Below are 17,121 nucleotides of genomic sequence, written 5' to 3' on the forward strand. Positions count from 1 at the left end.
TCAATGTTGATAAATGCAAGGTTATGCACTTTGGCAAAAATAATATAAATGCAAGTTATACACTAAATGGGAGTTTCCTTAAATTATAAGGATCTTGGGGTTTTTGTAGATAATAAGTTGTCTAATTCTGGGCAGTGTCATTCTGTGAATACTAAAGCAAATAAAGTTCTGTCTTGCATAAAGAAGGCATTAACTCAAGGGATGAAAACATAATTTTGCCTATTTTTAAATCCATATCAGTACCTTCCAAGTAGCTGACTAGGACCACTCTTAGATGAATAGTACATACTGTATTAAATACAGTGACACAATGCCTGCAACATTCTGGATGAGGTGTGGACAGATGAATAATGCAGGTAGTGATGGGTGAATTTGCCCATCTGGAGTATGCAGTGAAGTTTTGGATTCCAGAGGAATATAAATGAGCTGTAGAGAGTGCAGAGAAGTGCAACTAAACTGGTTAGGGGGATGGCAGATGTAAATTATGAGGGTAGACTGTCAAGGTTGGGGTTGTCTTTTCTGGAAAAAAAAAAGACACTTGCGAGGGGACTTAATTACAATTTACAAGTACATTAGAGGACATTATAGACAAATAGCAGGGGACCTTTTTACCCATAAAGTGGATCACCGTACCAGAGGCCACCCCTTCAGACTAGAAGAAAATAACTTTCATTTGAAGCAACGTAGGTGGTTCTTCCCAGTGGAGGCAGTGCGGTTGTGGAATACACTGCTGGGTGATGTAAAAGTGGCTTGGATAATTTTTTGGACGAGCATAATATCAAAGGGTATTGTGATACTGAAATCAGTTAGTATAGCTATGGGTATATATAGTTTATGTGAGTGTATGGAGGGGTGTATGTATGGATGCTGGGTTTCATTTGGAAGGGTTGAACTTGATGGACTTTGGTCTATTTTGTAACTATGTAAAGTGTGTGTCCGATACAGTTACAAGCCCTCTAAGACATTCATGCACTCAAGTAATATTAGTGGCTAAAAGAAAATAAGAAACATATAAGCTGGAGAGGAATGAATGTAATTATTAGCTTTCACTTTAAATATTTCCATTTCCATATTTAACTTAGGTTTCCATAAATTTAGATATTCCATTTTGTTGCTGTAAATCTGAACAAAAGCCAAACTCTTCACATAAATAAGAAAAAAGGCAGCTTTTAAATGCTCTCTGGATAATTAGATGCTCATTCTGCAGCAGTCATTGTCAGTAAAGATGTATTTAAAATAAGGTTCTTTGGGGCTTTTACATTTGTTATACAGTAATGGTGTGCTGGAAAGCTGCCAAAGGAAATTGCCACTTGCCATTTAACTATTAGCCTGTTATTATGGCTCTATTATAGCTTAGTTCATATAATCAAGTTGTTTTAGAATATTGGCACTGCCCATATTTTGATAGAAAACACTTTTTGGGAACAGAGATCTCTAAAACCTGCCTTTGATCCTGTTATGAAACTAAAAAGTAGAGATGTACCAAATCTATATTTTTTTGGCTTTGGCATCCACATTCTGAGCACATGCCTTGAACTAAATTACTAAACAGGTGATGCATGGGCAGGTGAACTGAAATGGTCAGAATATTATTTTTATCCAATGATAATCATGCTCCAAAAACCCCATACAAATCAACAGACTGCTGTGAACCCCATATGTTTCCCATAAATTTATGTGCACAAGTCCTGTGAGTACTGTTTGGTTTTGTAGTAAATATGATGTAAAGTATAACTGGCACCCAGGCATTACTTTTCATTATTTTTCAATGGTTATCTGTGTGCACCAGACAGGACTGTTTTTTTCTCAATATATACAATATATATATATATATATATATATATATATATATATATATATATATATATATATATATATATATATATATATATACACACACACATCATGAATGCATTCTAGACCAATATTTTTTGAAAATGGAAACGGACTAAACAAATGGACAAAGGACTATGCATGAGAATTACCTAAGCCCAACTGAAAGAAATACAAATGTGAAACCTATTAATAATGACACACCTCTGTTGCTGCAGATTTTGCCATCTGGAGATGTACATCTCTTCTTGATCTCCCAAGGGGTGATGTCACACTGGAATTCACATTTATCTCCATGCCAACCAGCCTTGCAGTAACAGTTTCCACAGTAACACTTTCCATGGCCTGCACCCAAAACAAATGTTATACAGTGAGGGAAAACGTCATTTTTAAATGGCATCCCAAGAACATTTCTTTCAGTAAAAATGGGATATATAAATAAACATGTTTGCTATGAAACTGACTATTTTATTGCATTAATAAAAGGGAGAATGGTGTGATTAACTGTATAGATGAATGGTTTCTTATTTGCAGTCCAAGAAAACATTATTTTTCAGTGAAATAACTTAATGCAATATGGATCTGAGGACGAGTGTGCAAGGAGTTGTAAGAGACACAGAGAACCAGTGAAATTTTAAAGCCTCAGTTCTTCAATAGACACATTATGTTACCCTTTAGCAGTTCTCTTGAAAAATGGTATTTCTGCATAATGTGCCATGATCTTTTAGCCTGCAATAGAGATGCTGTTAAGCTTGTGATCCTGCCTTCTCGTTTGTTTGGAGAAATGGAACTTATTGCAACCACTGTGTATAAATGCCAAGGAGCAAGGTACATTGTTAAAAGGGTAAGATTTGTTATATTAAAATCCTTACTAAGTTTCAGGAACACTGTTGAGACATTTTTGGGACCTTTGACCATCACTAATAACCTAACACTGGACTTGAGGGATTCTGGGAGCTAAATATCAACCACCTTGCTATAATTTTTTTTCGTTTATGACAAAAAGTTACAATATAAAAGATCCAGGGAAAAATATTATTGATTGATTATTGATCAGAAGAGTACCTTTATTGAGTATCTTTATTTACCATAGATACAACACTTTTTGTCCCATAGGTGCATGTAAAATAAGTGTGATTATACAAAGAACATACAGAATTACATACATAGAACATACAGAATTACATATATAGCAACCAGTAATCAATACAAAGATGAAGAAGGCCCGGTGTATAAGAGCTTACATTTTAAAAGGGAAAGGATTTGAGAAACGAGGTGTGGGAGTAGGCAAGACCAGAAATAAGTAAGGTGAGAGGTGTAGCATATGAGATTGCATTTGGCAGCCAAACAGAATGATCTTTTGAAAGCAGAAAGCTTGGGAGAAAGTCAGACAGAGAGTGGGAGAGAATTCCAGAGGAGGGCTGCTGCCCATGCAAGGTCTTGAATGTGAGAATGCGAGAAGGTAATGAGAGAAGAGTAGAGGAGCTGCTCAGTAGAGGAGTGAAGAAAGAGGTTGGGGTGAGTATCTAGAGATAAGTTCAGAGATGTAGGGTGGGGCAGAGTTATGAAGTGCTTTGAAGATCAGGGTCTTGAGATGTTGTACCATGTTAGCCATTGAAAAAATGCCTATGTGGGAGAAACAGGACAAACACTGTGCCAACGGATGAACTCCCACAGGTCTAACATCAAGCATGGCAACACAGATGTCCCAGTGGCAGCACACTTCTGCAGCAATACCCACAGCATCAAAGATCTTCGGGTCACAGTTTTAAAGGGTAACTTCAAGACACAACAGGAGCGGAAGGAGTGGGAATTCAAACTCATGAGAAAGTTTAATATCCTAGAATGTGGCCTGAACAGAGACAGGAGTTTTATGTCCAGCTATGACTTTAACTAAGGGATATGAAACCTAGAAAAAAACACAGATAAGGATTACCTACAACTTAAAAGACACTTTCCTTAGGCTGACTTCACCTCAACAAGGTGCTGACTGTACTAGTGTCTGCTTCCTTGACTAAAGGTAAAGTGCTTACCCTAGGGGGCTTATCAATATCTGGGCTGAAATATTGTATTATCTTTACAGGTCACAATTCCTATATGTAGTCTATTTATATGTACCTGTATCTTGTCCAATACCTTTCCCTGTTCTGTCTTGGTCTAGTTCAAGCTATGTGACCTGCCTGAATCCAGACCCAGACAGTATATATATAATATATATATATATATATATATATATATATATATATATATATATATATATATATATATATATATAAATAAAATGTGCCTTCCAGGCCTTTCATTTGTATTATGCCTGAAGAAGGGGCCTGTGTGCTCTGAAAGCTTACAATTGTTACTCATTCAGTTAGCCAATAAAAGGTATCACTAGACTACATTTTCTGCAAGATCAGGGTCATAAGTTTGAATTTTATTCTGAAAGTTAGTGGAAGCCAGTGCAGGGATTGGCAGAGGAGGAGCGGTTGCTGAGGTGCATCAGCCTGGCAGCAGTAGTCGTTATGGACTGGATGAATGAAGCCCACACCTGTTGCAGAGTTAATCTATCATGGTTAAATAGGATTGACCCTAATTGGGTGCACTTTCTCCTTCCCATTTACAGTAGAAATGGAGGATAAATACAGATAATGTGAATATAATGATGGTATGATTAAAGTAAAGGAATTCACTATTCCTAGTTTTATTTTTCTTTCTTTTTATCACTATAACACATTCCTTTTGCCAGAAACAGTATTGGAATATCTAAATAATTTCTATGCCAAATGCTATCTTCTGAGGACTGTGGCAGATGAAACGCAAAAGGGATGCCTCACAACCGTCTGCTTCCTGTAAACAGATTCCACAGAGCAGAGACAAACAACTGCCACAAACATAATTCATACTGTCAATAATTAAAGCTTCTAATTAAAAGAACTGTGTTATAACATGCGGGGTGTCAGGTGAAGTGAAACAATGAAGAAAAAAAGGAATATATAATTTTATATATATTACAAATTATATGTGTTTGTGTGTATCTTTGTTATCATCCTTTTATTTATACAGCTCCAATATGCTGCACAGCATTTTACAGAGATCTAAAATGTAAGCTCCCTACCATGCAGACAAAACAAATATTAGGGTCAGTTTAATCTTTAGCCAATTAACCTGCCTATGGGTTTTTGCAGTGTGGGAGGAAACCCTTGCAGACACAGAGAAAACATGCAAATTTGAGCAAGTAGCACTATAGCCAGAAATAAATCCAGTACCCCAGGGCTACAAGACATCAATCATTATAGAAATATATATCTATATAAAACACACACACATATATATATATTTATATATATATATATATATATATATATATATATATATATATATATATATATATATATATATATACATATGTGACACTTACCAGCTGTCTTTTCCCGCTCTTGTGTATATTTAAGGCGGTCTCTGTGTTCATTTTGTTACTTTGAGAAAGACCTTGGGGAGGCCGAAACATCAGTCCCATACAATAGTCCCATACAATAAAACTTATTTTATACTTTATATAAGTCCTGTGAGTGCGGATCTTCTTGCAACAGTTACAGATAATTATTTGGTTCTGCACCCAGGCATATTGAACAATTTAATTAAGAGTGCTGGCAACCCTTTGGATTTGTTTTGACTTTATTATTGCCTGGCACCCGTGTTTTTGATCTAGACTTATTAACAATTTATATACTGCCCTTTCACAACTGGTGGGGAAACTACAGCGAGGAACAAAATCTAGGCTTTACCTCTGATCATTATAGCACAATGGTATGATGGTGGCTACTACAGGAAGATTACCCGACTACTACCTGAACATTCCTACCAGACATTATTTGGATGATCTATTTGTGTTTGCAACGTGCGGAGAGTCTGGGAACCGGAGTTGGACGGTTGGGTCCTGTTTCGGAGTGGAGGCGTGTTCTGAGAAGTTGTGGCGAGCAAAATGCACCTGGTAAGCGGCGAGTGCTCCAACTTTGGGACGCAGCCCCTGAGAGCAGCACCGTTAGTTCCAGGCGGAGTAAATGGACGGCTGGGAGCCTAGAAGCAAGATTAACATTGCCTACGTGTGCTGTGTTAGCATGATGGCAATTGTGAGACACGCTGGGGGTGCAGTGATTGACCCAGACCTTCCATGTGTGCAGAAGCTTGGAGATGGCGGTGTTGCGACACATTATGTCTGTAGCCATCGACCTTACGAGTGTGTTAATCGGCAGTCTGGCAACGAACAAGACCTTACAAGGATCTCCTAAGATGACTTTAATTCACATCCTTGATATGGTTTGGTGAGATTGCGAATTAATATTAAATTGACTACCAATTCTTCCAACATCTGGCCTTAATAAATATGTGGACTTAACCCCAGTGGTTTGGACATACTCTTTGGCACTGAGAGGGTTATTTCAGTTACACACTCTGCATATTTTTATTATGTATCTCTATGTATCTCTATTTCTTTTTTATTTATTTTTATTTTTCATTTTTTATTCTTTAACTTATTTATATATACACTTTCACCTAATTCTTTCACTTACTTGGTGATTTATTTATTTTTGTGGACAATGGAACACTCATTATAATTATTGTATATTGCTAAGCAGGTTCATAGGTAACCGTACACTGTATTTACACATATAAAGATTAGCAATGGTGTCCCTAAGGCATTTTCAGCAGTTTGGTTTTTTCACTTACGCAATCCACAAGGTTGTTTTACACATTTATTAATAATTAGTGATCTAATCATTTTTATTTTGAAATTTTGTATCAAATTGATGAGATGCACAATTATAATAGTGCAGGTTCTGAGTAGTCTGGGCTCTCTGCCAAAAAGCCTCTTTAATTAAGTTTCAGAAACTTTGTATCTTTTTCTAGCATATCAGTGCAGTAGATCGAAGAGAAACTCAGAACTTTTTAATAAAAACCCGAGACTACAGGTTGAGCTGTAAAAATCAGGACTGTCCTGCAGAAAACGGTACATTTGGGAGATATGTCAAATCCTTTGAGCCCATAGTGCACACACAGCCCATGCACTTCATCCTTTATACAACCCACCCACACTCAGCCCCCTCTAAAACATTCTGGAAAATACTTAACCCTCTTGTGGCCATGACATTACATATTTACTAAACGTAACACTACCACCTAGTGGTATATGTGCATAGTTGCATAGTTACATAGTTACATAGTGGTTCCAGGTAACGTTTTTTTGCACCGTGTTAGCCCGTTGAGAAAGTTATAGGGAAGAACTTTTGATATGGAGCATAACAAAAGTGGTGTAAAGGTGATACCTTTATTGGCTAACTAAGATGATAATCACAGCAAGCTTACTGCAATGTTCTGAAAGCTTGCTGTGATTATCATCTTAGTTAGCCAATAAAGGTATCACCTTTACACCACTTTTGTTATGCTTCATATCGAAAGTTCTTCCCTATAGTTACATAGTTAAATTGGGTTGAAAAAAGACAAAGTCCATCAAGTTCAACCCCTCCAAATGAAAACCCAGCATCCCTACACAGACCCCTCCCTACTTTCACATAAATTCTATATACCCATACCTATACTAACTATAGAGCTTAGTATCACAATAGCCTTTGATATTATGTCTGTTTAAAAAATTCATCCAAGCCATTCTTATAGTCATTAACTGAATCATCCATCACAACATCACCCGGCAGTGCATTCCACAACCTCACTGTCCTGACTGTGAAGAACCCCCTACGTTGCTTCAAATGAAAGTTCTTTTCTTCTAGTCTAAAGGGGTGGCCTCTGGTACGGTGATCCTCTTTATGGGTAAAATGGTCCCCTGCTATTTGTCTATAATGTCTTCTAATGTACTTGTAAAGTGTAATCATGTCCCCTTGCAAGCGCCTTTTTTCCAGAGAAAACAACCCCATCCTTGACAGTCTACCCTCATAATTGAAGTCTTCCATCCCTCTAACCAATTTAGTTGCACGTCTCTGCACTCTCTCCAGCTCATTTATATCCCTCTTAAGGACTGGAGCCCAAAACTGAACTGCATACTCCAGATGAGGCCTTACCAGGGACCTATAAAGAGGCATAATTATATTTTCATCCCTTGAGTTAATGCCCTTTTTTTATGCAAGACAGAACTTTATTTGCTTTAGTAGCCACAGAATAACACTACCCAGAATTAGACAACTTGTTATCTATAAAACCCCCTAGATCCTTCTCATTTAAGGAAACTCCCAACACACTGCCATTTAGTATATAACTTGCATTTATATTATTTTTGCCACATTGCATAACCTTGCATGTATCAACATTGAACCTCATTTTCCAGTTTGCTGCCCAGTTTTCCAACTTAGACAAAAGATAGACTACAAAGAGTGGTGGTAAATGGAACATTTTCTAATTGGACCAGTGTTGTTAGTGGAGTACCGCAGGGCTCTGTACTAGGTCCCTTGCTTTTCAACTTGTTTATTAATGACCTGGAGGTGGGCATTGAAAATACTGTTTCTATTTTTGCAGATGCTGCAAAATGGCAGCATCCTGCATGGAACTTATAGTTCTGCACAATTTAGTATCATCTGCAAAAATAGAAACAGTACTTTCAATGCCCACCTCCAGGTCATTAATAAACAAGTTGAAAAGCAAGGGACCTAGTACAGAGCCCTGCGGTACTCCACTAACAACACTGGTCCAATTAGAAAATGTTCCATTTACCACCACTCTTTGTAGTCTATCTTTTAGCCAGTTCTCAATCCAGGTGCAAATACTATGGGGCAAATTCACTAAGCGCCGAAGCGCCGAACGCTAGCGTTAATTCGCTAGCGTTTGGCATTTTCGTTACTGCGCAAATTCACTAACGAACGCTGGCGTAGTTTCGCTAGTGTTACTTCGCACCCTTACGCCAGGCGAATTTTCGCTAGCGACGTAACTACGCAAATTCACTAACTTGCGCAGTGTACTGAACGCTACCTTTTATGCTAGACTTCCTTCGCCACCTCAGACCTGGTGAAGCGCAATAGAGTAGATAGGGATTGTTTCAAAAAAAGTCAAAAGTTTTTCTAAGTCCCAAAAAACGCTGGCGTGTTTTCTACATTATGGGTGATAGGCTGAAAAAGATCGAAAAATTTTTTGGGGCTCCCCTCCTTCCCCCCTACATTTCTTGACTCATGGCAACTTACCTAGACAGTGGGCACATGTGTAGGGCAAAATAAAAATTTTATTTGATGATTTGAAGGTTTTCTTGGCATTTGTAGTGCTGATACGTATTCCTCCATTGAAATTTGAATTTGGCGCCGTATGCAAAACTTCGCTTTACATAGCGAAACAACGCTAGCGCAACTTCGCAACCTTACGCTACCCCTGAGCGCAACTTCGGATTTTAGTGAATTTGCGGAGCGCTGGCGAAACTACGCCTGGCGAAGTGCGGCGAAGTTGCGCCTGGCGCAACTTAGCATCTTAGTGAATTTGCCCCTATGTTTCAGACCAACATTCCTTAAAGGGATACTGTCATGGGAAAAAAAAAATTCAAAATGAATCAGTTAATAGTGCTGCTCCAGCAGAATTCCGCACTGAAATCCATTTCTCAAAAGAGCAAACAGATTTTTTTATATTCGATTTTGAAATCTGACATGGCTAGACATATTGTCAGTTTCCCAGCTGCCCCAAGTCATGTGACTTGTGCTCTGATAAACTTCAATCACTCTTTACTGCTGTACTGCAAGTTAGAGTGATATCACCCCCTCCCTTTTTCCCCCCAGCAGCCAAACAAAAGAACAATGGGAAGGTAACCAGATAGCAGCTCCCTAACACAAGATAACAGCTGCCTGGTAGATCTAAGAACAGCACTCAATAGTAAAAACCCATGTCCCACTGAAACACATTCAGTTACATTGAGAAGGAAAAACAGCAGCCTGCCAGAAAGCATTTCTCTCCTAAAGTGCAGGCACAAGTCACATGACTGGGGGCAGCTGGGAAATTGACAACATGTTTTCCCGATGACAGGATCCCTTTAATTTAAGCAGTAACCTTTTGTGTGGCACTGTATCAAATGCTTTAGCAAAGTCTAAGTAAATCACATCCACTGCCATCCCAGAATCGAGGTCCCTACTTACCTTCTCATAAAAAGAAATTAAGTTAATCTGGCAAGATCTATTACGCATAAGACCATTCTGGCACAAACTCATAGTATTGTGATTTGCTATGAAGTCCAGTATCTTATCCTTTATTAACCCTTCAAAAAGCTTTCCTACTGCTGAAGTCAGACTAACTGGCCTATAGTTTTGAGGCTGAGAACGGGATCCTTTTTTGAATAGTGGCACCACATTAGCAATTTGCCAGTCTCTCTGCACTATTCCAGACCTCAATGAATCCTGAAAAATTAAGTAAAGAGTTTTGGCAATCACAGAGCTAAGCTCGCTAAGTACCCTGGGGTGAATGCCATCTGGCCCTGGACCTTTGTTAATCTTAACATGTTCTAGTCTCTTTTGAATTTCCTCATGTGTGAACCATGAATTATTAGTTGTATTACTAGAATTGGGACTATTAAGAAGGAAACCGTTCCTCATTTGTGTAGACAGATGAAAAATATGATTTCAGAATCTGCAATTTAATTTTGTTTTCATCAACCAGCTGACCCCCCTCTGACAGTAAAGGTCCCACCTCTTCTTGCTTCATTTTTTTACTATTAACATATTTATAAAATAATTTTGGATTTTTTTTACTGCTTGCTGCAATATCCTTTTCCATATCAATTTTAGCTTGCCTTATAGCTTCTTTGCTTGATTTATTGGCCTCCTTGTACCTTATAAATGATTTGGCTGTACCAGCTAACTTGAAAGCCTTAAAAGCACGTCTTTTCTTACCCACCTCAACACCAACGCTTTTATTGAACCAGAAAGGTTGAATATACTGACAAGTATATTTATTAAGCAGCATTTTAAAGACCTCCTATTTTTTTTCTGTGTTTAACCCTGTGAAATGCATTTCCCACTTAATATGTTGCAGAGATGCCCTTATACTGTCAATGTTTGCAAGTATAAAATTTAGTGTTTTAGTTACTCCCTTATAGAATTGCTTCTGCAACAGAATCTCAGGGAGACCATGTTATGATCACTATTCCCTAAATGCTCACCCACACAAATGTTAGCGATGAGTTCAGTATTATTCGTTATTACAAGGTCCAAAAGAGAGTTATTCCTAGTAGGTTCTTGAACGAGCTGGAATAAAAAGATGTCATTCAGCATATTTACAAACCTACTAGCTTTTTCTGTCTTAGCAACCCCATTACCCCAGTCAATGTCTGGATAATTGAAGTCACCCATAGCAACAACTTGACCCAGCTTTGAAGCCGCTTGTATCTGCAAGAGTAGCTGGGCTTCATACTCGACACTTATACGAGGTGGTTTATAGCATACACCAATGATAATTCTTTTATGTATCCTTTTGCCAGTCAAAAACTCTACCCAGAGTGATTCTACACCCTCACCAGTGCCAGCTATTTTTATTTCTTTAGCGCATGGCTTTAATTCAGGCTTTACATACAAACACACTCCTCCACCCTTTTTAATCCCTCTGTCCCTCCTAAAAAGGGTGTAACCATTTAAATTTACAGTCCAGTCACATGTTTCATCCCACAGGTCTCAGTGATACCAATTATATCATAGTTTTTAGAGCATGCAATTAATTCTAGGTCTCCCATTTTACCTGACAAACTCCGTGCATTTGCCAACATACAGCGGAGGTTACTACTTTTACTTTTGAAATTTTCATAAGTAGTACAACTAAATCTATCTCTAGCCCCATACAACGCTACTACAGAAGGGTTTAATGCAGATTGCATTGAATATCCAAAAGACTGTAGTAATTTATTAATCTTTATAATATTATTTAGCTTTTACTACTCCTTTAAACCCTAGTGCCTATAAGCCATATCAGCTTTTAGAATAATACTTTGCAACATTTTGATTCATGTTCTAAAATCAGACTACACGATCAGAAGTAGTAGAAGAGTGTGGCAAGGGTGCTATCAAATTCTTAGTTAATATGTACATGTAATTTATCTCTTTAATGTTAGACAACATTAAATTCAACTGTGTAAGATATATTTATGCCATCATGCATTCTCTCTGAACTGACTGAAAACCATTGATGGGCCCAATATAATGTATGCCTTTGTTAAACTCAGTGGTCTTTTCCCAGATGAGTTTTTTTAAAGACCTTTACCTTGGAGTTGCTATATTTTGTAAACTCTGGTGAATTTATAATCTGCCTACATGTTACACATTATTACTGGCTGCTTATGATAAGTTGTTAACAAGTGAACTTCAGCACCAACTGTTTTCACCTCTTATGTTGCCATAGATGAATAGGTACACTTGCACCCATTTATACATTAGTATTAAATTAATAACTATATAGTGTACAGTCTTTGAGATATTTGTAACTACTGCAAAAAAATGTCTAATAGTTAAGGTTATATTTATACCATATGACTATAGCAGATATTTTTTTTTGTAGACATTGCAATAGCTCACCAACATGTTAGGTCAGTTATTGCCTTTGTTTGACATTATACATGACATATATTGATTCTGTATGACCTGACCAGTCAGCATCTTTAAACAAACCTGTAGTAGAATATACATATATATGTATGTATATGTACACAAACTGTAGCAGTTCTTATATTTTCTAATACAAAAATGCAGGATTAAGTTATTATATGCACAGTCCAAGAACAAGTTACTTACCCCCGCATATCTCTTGGGTTTCATCATCAACGCATTCTGAATCATCACATTCACAATACTTTCCATAAATAAGGCCATTATTGTCTGAATTTTCACATTTACATCTTCCACACTGGCAGGTTCCTGCAAACAATGCATTAGATTTACTCCTGACAATCTGGAAACATGTTAATCCTATTTTATCAGCCTTCTATCCTAAGTGACTTAAGAGACTCACAGTTACAGCTCAAATGTTTAAGGAAGAGATCAGTTCAAAGATCAGTACTGAAACAGCAATTCTGTCAGACACCCCTCTCCAATCGCCAGTTCTCTTGTTGATATCATGTGTTTTGTGGTGCGTCGGCATGGTGATGTCATAGTACGGCATGCATAGTGACGCAACTCCCATGTGTCAAGATTCAAATTTCACTAAGAGGATGCTATTTCAATTGTCTTTCAAGAACAAGATGTAGGGACCTATAGGATTGCTATGCCCCTATAGAGTTAAATCCCTACCTTCTTTCTGTACTCCTTTGTTATTGGGTATAAACCCTGTAACATTTCTTTTAGTACACCACTAGTTATTGTGTAATGACCACTTCCTGCCATACTCCTATATAGTGTTGGAAAGGAGTGGCCTCTTCCTCTTTGGCTCCTGGTGTCCTTGAAGCTGGGTGTTCCCATTGAGCCTGGGATCACCAAGGCCCAGTAAAGCCTTTTCACCCCAAAGGGACAGCACCTTTGGAGGGGACCAGGAAACCTTGTGAACTAGGAATAGCTATCACAGGGCAGATCTTAAAGAGACTCTCTAGGAGAGAAAGACAGCTTTATATAGCATGAGCAGCTGTGTGCTTCATCAAGGATAGTAGCAGGAAGTAGCTTCTAACAGGCTTCTTTGTTTGCCTTTAGTGCAAGGAGTGTTAGGCTTAACTACTCCACTGGTGATCCTGATCCCCACAAAGGTATATCTGTCTTCTGGGAATTGATGTACACTTGACTACTATGCCTTATGGGAGTGACAGTCTTAATTGTGCTGTATCATCCTCTGCTATCCTCCCTCCTCTGTGTTATGCTACACCTGCATCATCTCCTGCGTGAGTAAACCTATGGTCACTTGCATTGTTGCTTTGTACAATAAACCATCCACTTTGTTTGCATCAAGAACCTCCTGGTGTCCAATCAATCTATTTTTATGTGCAGTTGCCTGTGTGTTGTACTTGCACTACACCTTAAAGGGACAGCTTCCACTTAGCGAAGGCCCTGATCCTGATGTGTGAGCCCAATGTAACCCATGCTCATTACCCTTTAGTTGGACATTAACTCCTTGTGGTCTAGATAAACCAGATTAGCATTACAAAGACTTTACACAGACATCTCCTAAACTCACTTCAACCACTCTTTCTACTGAATTGAATTCTACAGTGTTTCTGGGCTCGGAATTGCCTTTGACCTTGCTTTCGGACTCTACCTGTTACTACTCTGCCTGGAATTACTGTTCTACCACTTTTGACCTTGCCTGTCCCTGACTTCGCTGGATTGCAGCCTGTCCTGACCTTTGGCCTGTCTGACCCTCTGATTCTCGACTGCAGTGAGTTGTGGTTCTTCGGCTGCTATCAACTGCTTTTACTCCCGGCTCTCATACTGTACCTTCCTTCACCAGTCTCTCCTCTGTTCAATTTGAACATATACTATGTGGGGTACTGTAAGAGTGGCCTTCCTTCAGCTAATTGGTTCCAGATTCCGGGAAGCCTTACAAATTCCCTTTTCATTTCAAAAGTAAATCATAGTCAAACAACATTACATTAAAGGGATACTATTATGGGAAAACATGTTTTTTTCAAAACGCATCAGTTAATGGTGCTGCTCCAGCAGAATTCTGCACTGAAATCCATTTCTCAAAAGAGCAAAAAGATTTTTTTATATTTCATTTTGAAATCTGACATGGGGCTAGAAATTTTCCCAGCTGCCCCCAGTCATGTGACTTGTGCTCTGATAAACTTCAGTCACTCTTTACTGCTGCACTGCCAGTTAGAGTGATATCAACCCCCCCAGCAGCCCATCAGCAAAACAAAGGGAAGGTAACTAGATAACAGCTCCCTAACACAAGATAACAGCTGCCTGGTAGATCTAAGAACTGCAACACATTCAGTTATATTGAGTAGGAGAAACAACAGCCTACCAGAAAGCAGTTCCATACTAAAGTGCTGGCTCTTTCTGAAAGCACATGACCAGGCAAAATGATCTGAGATGGCTGGCTACACACTAAGGGGCAGATTTATCAAAGGTCAAGTTGAATTTTTGAAAGAAAAAATTCGAATTTCAAGCTATTTTTTGTGTACTTCGACTAGAAAATAGGCCAAATTTAATTTGAATTTGAAAAAAATTAGAAAATTCGAAATTTCGAAATTTATCATGTACTGTCTCTTTAAAAATTCAACTTCAACCATTCACCATCTAAAACCCGCCAAATTGCTGTTTTAGCTTGTGGGGGACCTCCTAGAACTTATTTGTACCCAATTGGTGGACTTTGAAAAATCAAAGGTTTTTTTGGAAAAACTTTGAATCGAATTCGATCGATTGCGTTATTAATTCTATTCGAACGATTCGAATTCGGATAAATACCGACCTATTCGATCGAAAACAGGCCTATTCGACCCAAAAAGAACTTCAACTTAATTTTGGTTGGTCGAATTTCGATGTTTTTTTCAATTCGAAATCCGACCCTTGATAAATATTCCCCTAATATTAGAAATTAAAAAAATATACTTGCTGGTTCAGGAATGAAATTTTATATTGTAGAGTGAATTATTTGCAGATTAAACAGTGTAATTTAGAAATAAAAACTACACCATAAAAATTGTGACAGAATCCCTTTAAAGTGGTTACCTGTCTGAACAATTATTAAATAAAATAAATTTGAATGTTTCTACTTTTCACTCCTGCTCAGTTACAATGATGTATAGTAAATTGTCCCATGAAAAGGGAAGATCTCCGCTTATTTTCTGATGAGTACTAGCTCCAGACATTTCACAATGCCATCGTACTGTAATGAATGTTCTAGACCAATAGTACAGGTATAGGATCCCTTATCCGGACACCCGATATCCAGAAAGCTCCGAATTACGGAATGGCTGTCTCCCATAGACTCCATTTTATCCAAATAATCCAAATTTTTAAAAATAATTTCCTTTTTCTGTTTAATAATAAAACCGTAGCTTGTACTTGATCCCAACTAAAATATAATTAATCCTTATTGGAAGCAAAACCAGCCAATTGGGTTTCTGTAATGTTTAAATAAATTTCTAGTAGACTTAAGGCATGAAGACCCAAATTACAGAAAGATCCGTTATCCGGAAAATCCCAAGTCCTGAGCATTCTGGATAACAGGTTCCATACCTGTATCATAAAGTATTGTCTATATGGGGTTCTGACAAGACCATTTCATCAGTTCTACTTATAGTTCATTATATTCTAGTAGACATTAAGCCCGTTAAATTAACGGGCACTAGAACATAGGCCGCCAGAGACGGTCTGTGGGGCACATGCGCAGTAGCGGTGGGGCACATGCCGCAGTAGCGCAATCCCACGGACACAGGGACTGGACGCAGAGACACTTCAACTTTATTATATAGGATATTGTGGAAAGAAGACATCATACCAGGTGGCAATACGCAAAGAGAGGAAGGGTTACATTCAAAAGACATCCCTGAAAAAGAAGTGTGAGGATTACAAACACAAGTCAAGTTTAATTTATATATACTGCTACAAAGCTAGTATTTGCTACATTATGGTTGTCCCCTTCACTTCTCAAAACCTCAAGTCAAGTACATTATAAAATAGATACTCACATCCCTCTTTTTTAGAAATTCCTAAATGTGACTCCTCAATTTGTCTTCTCTGAACTTCTGGTCATGTGACTTGGGTTTTATGATATTCTTTCTATGCTTTTTGGCCAGTTTTAATGTATAGGCTCTTGGTGGCTACTACAATTTGGGTATAGTTGTGGTAACTGCAGGGGATTTTTATTATACGGTATATGCAAGTACTTAAATAAGGCCACTATGTGCATGTGATGAGGAGTATTACACAGCTGTGCAACATTACTTGTTCTATTTTTTTATAAGTTTTGTATGACAAAGTTGGCCCTAGGGTTTGTTCCCAAAATAATCCTGAAACTACCCAACAGTCCATATTTTGTAGCTATCCCCTTAACACATAAACAGTTCAATGAGAAGATAAGCTTTTCTGACAGATACAAATTGATCCACGTGCACTATTCGGAACTGCTAAAAGACAGGAACCTTCACCTCGATTGCTTTAGAAAAACTCACAGTTATAGATAAAAAGCAATATTCTGTAGTCTTTCAGTCCTTTAAAAAACCAAAAAGCCTATGAGCTCCACTACTCATTATTTTGTGGATAAGCTGCACAAAATTAATCATTCAATGGTCAATATTTAGACTTCTATTCTTACACAGAATGCGTTTTTTTTGATGTATCCTGTTCACAATATATTCTCAGCATACTATGCAGTTCAGCTAAAATGCGAGTGAGGTTATGT

The 17,121-nt window shown here is 37.9% G+C and overlaps 1 protein-coding gene across 1 annotated transcript in view; it reads right to left on the reverse strand.

The window, feature by feature from the left end:
* The window catches only part of itgbl1.S (integrin subunit beta like 1 S homeolog), an 82,026-nt gene that overhangs the window by 37,963 nt on the left and 26,942 nt on the right, over positions 1 to 17,121 (reverse strand). Inside the window, exons 4-5 of the mRNA XM_018249862.2 lie at positions 12,582 to 12,704; positions 2,038 to 2,178 (exon numbers count right to left, since the gene is read on the reverse strand). Of these exons, the coding sequence (XP_018105351.1) occupies positions 2,038 to 2,178; positions 12,582 to 12,704 (264 nt within the window). The remainder of the gene's footprint in view (positions 1 to 2,037; positions 2,179 to 12,581; positions 12,705 to 17,121) is intronic.

Source organism: Xenopus laevis, chromosome 2S (assembly GCF_017654675.1).
Source record: "Xenopus laevis strain J_2021 chromosome 2S, Xenopus_laevis_v10.1, whole genome shotgun sequence".
Lineage (NCBI taxonomy): Eukaryota > Metazoa > Chordata > Amphibia > Anura > Pipidae > Xenopus > Xenopus laevis.